Below are 5,700 nucleotides of genomic sequence, written 5' to 3'. Positions count from 1 at the left end.
GCGGCCCTCTCTCCTCCACCACATCCCGCACGCTTAGCGAAGCTCCGCCGGATTTCTCCACCACCACCGACACCACGCCGTCGTGCTGTCGGATTCAAGAGGAGCTACTACTTCCGCTGCCCGCTGGAATGGGGAGGTGGACGTCGTCTTCATCAACAACCGAACGTGTGACCGAGTACGGAGGTGCTGCCCGTTCGTGGCGCCGTGATCAAGATCTTCTACGCGCTTTTGCAAGCGGCAAGTGAACGTCTACCGCAGCAACAAGAGCCTCATCTTGTAGGCTTTGGAATCTCTTCAAGGGTGAGACTCGATAATCCCCTCGTTGCTACCGTCTTCTAGATTGCATCTTCGCTTGGATTGCGTGTTCGCGGTAGGAAATTTTTTGTTTTCTATGCAACGTTATCCTACAAGACTTATCAAGGGTGCACAAAATTTCTATAACAATTGTGAACACGGGTCAAGCCTGGGGAAAAGGGGAGAGAAGTCAGACAGAGGGATAAGAGAAGTTGAACCTGAAGACGGAAACTCTACCGTGCACTTGCGCCGCTGCACCCCCAGTGCCCCGACTCGCCGCCATGCGTCATCAACAAACCTCTGCATCATGCACTAGCCTACATTCATCTTAGCAGCAGTAGTGTTTCCAGGAGTTAGGGGATCTCATGTTAGGAGGCGAGTTCTATCACCGACCGCCACTGGTCGCCGGCGGGGGAGGCCCAACGGCGGAGAGATCCCTTACCTAGGGGAGGGGAGGGAGGCGGCTAGGTTTGGGAGATGCGAGGAGTGGGACTTCGGGTCTGTGCGTGCGTTCGTGGCTAGTAGGGGTTAACGCAAGGCAGTCGTGCTTAGTGGCCTGGGCTCGCGTCATTTCTCTTTATTTAGGTGCAATCTTTAGAATGGATAACGGATGTAGCCTGCAACGCATGCTTCTGTATCTATAATAAAATTTTGCGACGAATATTTAAGGCGTTGCCAAGTATGTATTGCTTTATGGGGGAGTTTTCTTGTAGTGAATGGACTATCCCATTTTGGGGGAGTGATGTGCTTTGTGAATTTCACAATCTTAAAATGTGTGACATGATGAATTAAAATTCTATAATTTCCATTAATTATCTCACGTGGTTCTTATTTACCTCTTGCACGAAAAATGTCTTTATCACATTATGGGGGAGTATTATGCTTTGTGCATGTTACAAGCCTAGAAAATGTGAACATTTGAGGTTGTGTCACATAGAATTGATATTATAGATTATCTTATTCCTATGTGACATGTTTGCTCAAACAAAACCCATTTTGCCTAAATTGCTTGACAAGAATTTGCCTTTTGGGTTAATCTCCCATGTGTCTTCCTTGCTTCTTATGGACACCTTTATCTTACTTGAACCTTTCTAGTGTCTTGATAAATATCGGTGGAGCGATGATCCCGCATTTGTGCATTTTATATTCAGATGCAAAATCCTAAATAGTGCACTAATCTTGGGGGAGCTCTCCTATGTTTGTTAGAACACTCTCTTGTTTCAAGAATTTGACTTTGGAAGACAAACATTTTCTTTTCGGTACTTTTGTGCGATCATGAAAAGTGTTGAAGGTTTGGTTTATTTGGAACCTTGCTTTCTCTGGGAGTTGGTTATCTCATTCTTGATATTTGGTTTTACTTTCCTAAAATTAGATAAATCCTTGAGCATGCTTGTTTGGATATCTTGCTCTTATTCTCTTGTATCTATCTTGTGTGTGCATGTTTCTTGGTGGATAAATATCTTTGTGATGTTGTCCACTTAGAGGAACTTATATACATGAGAGATGATACATTTTAGAGAGTGGATTCGGTGATCACGTGTATAGCTGAGCACGGTCTCTTTATCGTTGGATTTGCTTTAAGATTCTCGCCACACTAACGGCAAGCAGACGCCGTGGAATCAACTTTTTAATTTGGCCCGGCCTCCTATGTGTTTCTGCCAGCAAGTGTGCAAGCACAGCCCAGCGTTGATCTGTACGTAGGAGGAACCTGGCCTGCTGTAGTTTGTCGCGTCTCCGCTTGTAGAGAAGAGCAGCGGAGGAGCATATTGTGTGCTACTGCTTACATGTCGTTCAATGTAAAAAAAAAACTGAGAATGGTTTCAGCACAACACATCGCACATCATGTCGAAGAAGCAACAAGGCTGGAAGAGGAGGCACACAGGCGTGTTGTGTAGATGGATGTACTCCGCATGGGGAGGCTCGCGGGTAGGCTCTCGGACGCCTTGTCGGTGACCTGACCGGCGGCCACGCCCCTGGCATCCGCGGCGTTCCCGAGCTCGGACACGGCCCGGAACACGTGCTCCGCAGGGACAACACTGAGTTCGGCATTGTCACGGGCAAGCTGCTCTAACGTGAGCCTCGTGAGGAGCATGTCGCCGGAGAGCAGCGCGGTATACTCGCCAAAGAATACGTCGTTGGCGCGGCGGCCACGGAGAAGGGCGTCTTCGTCGTGGTGAGTGACATGGTGTGGATCATCTCCACGGCGCGTGCGACGGGGGTGACCACGGCCACGGAGCCGCTGCCGACCTCGAACAGGGTGATGGCGAGGGCAGGGCGCACGAGCTTCTCTTCGGCGAGGGCAGAGTAGTGTATGGCGTCGCTGGCAAACCGGCATTGCATGGTCCAGCGCTTAGCGTTGGTACACATGTACTTCTCGAAGTCGAAGCTGAAGTGCTGAACCCACCGGCGCCCGCTGCCGCCTCGAGGCTTCGTGTTGCATGACATCGGACGTCCGGAGCTCGCCCGTCTCGTAGTTGAGTTGAAGGACTAAAGCACAACATATGATGCAGGTCGAACGGATCCAGCCAAAAGCTTTCTTTGCTACCCCATGAATGCTTTGTTCTGTGGCTCTTGTGTACTGTTTTACGACGTGAGTGAGCCTGCGACTTTACATCCGTGGCATGCCATGCATGGCTCGCTGTCAGTGCTACTGTTGACCAAGCATTCGCTTCTGAATCGTTAATCCATTCTATGAACCAAGTAGGACTGAGCGGTAGGAAAAAATATTGGCGAGCTAATTATTGCTCTCCGTGGTGTCAGTTATCCAGCCGGTCAAACCAATGATTCGCGCGTCACTACCCCTCGTGATTAAACAGTGTAGAACAAGGGCACTTCCCAATATACTGGCTGCAGGAGTTGTCAGGCAATGCAAGGAAAAGAACTAGCCGATTGTTAGACGACGTTAGCCACGTGTTGGACAGGGAGTACGTGCTCACGTATACACCCGGTCACCAGGTTTCTTTCGTACATTTTATTTGTTGATATCCATCTTTGTTGGGGTCCATTCCTTTATTCTTATTTGACTCTTTGATGGCTCCACAAAGAACTTGGTTATGCATGCTCATTTCGTTCTATTTGCATTTTCAAGCACTCATACTTGATTTTGGCACAAGCTTTGAGTGATCTTGTGAGAGTGATGAGTGCACCTTATTCTTCAGCGAATTGTTTATCTTGTGCACAAACTTTGGGTAGCTTCCACATATTACTTAGAGCATCCTTCTTGATCTTATCATAATATCTTTAATTTGGTTCGTTGGGTCATTGAATTGCTTGCTTTATTTTTCGAAGCTTTCTCACCTTCTTATCCTCTTGCAATCTTTGATCCTCAATATAGTTGGATTTCCTCCCGGTATTCGTTATTGAATACGTGCATTGATTTCACTCACATTATGAGAAATGCACACCTTATAGAGGAATTCTAACTATATTGGCCTTCCGAACCTTTCGTCCATTTCGACGATGCCAATGGGGGAGAAATTTGGAGAGTTTGAGGGAATTTCTTTTGTTTGGTTCTTAAGCATTTGCCTCTCATGCTTGCATTTGTTGCTTTGCATGGTTGAATATTTAGAGGATACTCTGCTAGGCTTTAATTACCGATATATGCAATGAAATTCAAGTTCATTCACACATGCATATATTATGGGGGAGTTTTCTCTAAATATTAAACTTGGGTTGTTCGCTAAATTCCTTATCTAAACCCTCTCAAAGAGATTGTTATCAATTACCAAAATGGGGGAGACTGAAAGAACATGGAGCCCCCATGTGTGGTTTTGGTAATTGATGACAATCCCTATGGACTAACGGTTGTATTGAGAATCTATCTTAGGTCGTGTCCATAGCCATGTGTTGGTCTCAAGGTTGCAAGATGGACAAGATCTAGTACAATAAAGAAGACGGATGAAGACGGTGTCGAAGAGAGATGAAGACGGCATAGAAGATGAAGAGAGACAAAGACGGAAGAGATGAAGACGGTGGCGTGCGTAGAAGATGGATGAAGACGGCGGCGTGTATGTTGGAGGAAGACGGTGGCATGTACAAGGTTGAAAGAGAGATGAAGACGGAGCTTGCCGACTCGAGTGGAACGCGCAAGGTCAAGGATTGTGCTCGGTAGGATAGTTGGTCGCATCATTGGAGAGAGCTCAAACCTTGCATGCACTGCATCGTGTTTCTTGGTTGTTCTTAGTTCTTAACCATAAGATGGGTTAGAGCTTGTGTTCATTCTCATGACAAGCTCTAGCTCATCAGAAATGGATTCCGGATGCATTGCTTGTTGCATGTGCAAGGATGATGATTTTCCCGATATAGCATATTGAGAGGTTACACCTCTATGACCATGAGAAAATCATCACTCACTCTTTTAGATGTTTTCATCTTATATAGTGGTAGCTCTCGTCGTCCTCTTTCCGGCAAAATATGTTTCATGTCATTCCGAGTTTCCTAGCTCGAGTTATGGTTTTTTTACAATTGCATCATATTTGAAAAAGAAAAGAAAACGCATATTGGGCTGGCCGGTACTACCGCTGGGAGTACCGGCCCAACTACCGCACGCTGGCCCCAGGCTTACTGGACACAGACTGGTACCAGGCCAGTACTACCGTAACATATACAGTACCAGGCCGGTCGTACCGGCCTAGCTCTCTGCCTGCAGCCAGCCACCACCACTGCCCGCACTGGGCCACCGCCACCACTCCGGCCCAACTCCCCCCGCCACCATGCACCCGCACCTGGGCCATGCTGGCTCAGCCCCGCTCCTGGGCCACGCTGGCTCAGCCCTGCTCCTGGGCCGCTGTGCCCCATCCTGGCCCAGCTTCACGTCCACGCCAGGCCGTCGCTCGCTCGCTGTCACTCGACACGAGCTCTATCCCCGCACGTGGAGTCACGCGGCGTTGACCGCGCGGGAGGAGACAGCGCCGGCCCCACACTCCTGTTGCGCAGCATGCACTGCTTTCCTTCTCGCGCATGCGATCACGCTGCTGCTGCCTGCTGCGCGCTGTTTCCTCTCTCTCTCTCTCTTTTGCAAATCACTTTGATATTTCTCAGATCTGGACACAAGCGCCGGTTTGGGCCGATTTTCATCTGTTTTCTACTCAGTTTGCGCGCGAGCGGTAGTACCGCTTTGACAAGCGGTAGTACCGCTCGGGCGCGAATCTGACCGTTTTTCCAGCCCAACAGCTATATTTTGGAGCCCCTATATATACCTCTCTTCCACCTCCGACCCAACTACTTCTTTCCCTCTATTCTCTCTCCTCCATTGTTGACTGATGACCCACAAGTATAGGGGATCGCAGCAGTCTTCGCGGGAAGTAAAACCCAATTTATTGATTCGACACAAGGCGAGACAAAGAATACTTGAAAGCCTTAACATCGGAGTTGTCAATTCAGCTGCACCTGGAAACAGACTTGCTC

General features: G+C 48.4%; 1 protein-coding gene across 1 annotated transcript; it reads right to left on the bottom strand.

Moving 5' to 3' along the window:
• Positions 1 to 2,134: 2,134 nt before the first annotated feature.
• On the bottom strand, positions 2,135 to 2,739 carry LOC139832641 (geranylgeranyl pyrophosphate synthase 12, chloroplastic-like). The gene is made up of 2 exons (XM_071822448.1): positions 2,426 to 2,739; positions 2,135 to 2,330 (listed from the first exon to the last, which is right to left on the bottom strand). Exons 1-2 carry the CDS (start codon positions 2,737 to 2,739, stop codon positions 2,135 to 2,137), a joined length of 510 nt encoding a protein of 169 aa, XP_071678549.1.
• Between the last annotated feature and the right edge of the window lie 2,961 nt (positions 2,740 to 5,700).

The sequence above is a fragment of the Lolium perenne genome, chromosome 6 (assembly GCF_019359855.2).
Source record: "Lolium perenne isolate Kyuss_39 chromosome 6, Kyuss_2.0, whole genome shotgun sequence".
Lineage (NCBI taxonomy): Eukaryota > Viridiplantae > Streptophyta > Magnoliopsida > Poales > Poaceae > Lolium > Lolium perenne.
Note: the sequence above shows the minus strand (reverse complement) of the source record. Positions and strands in the feature narration are given on the sequence as shown.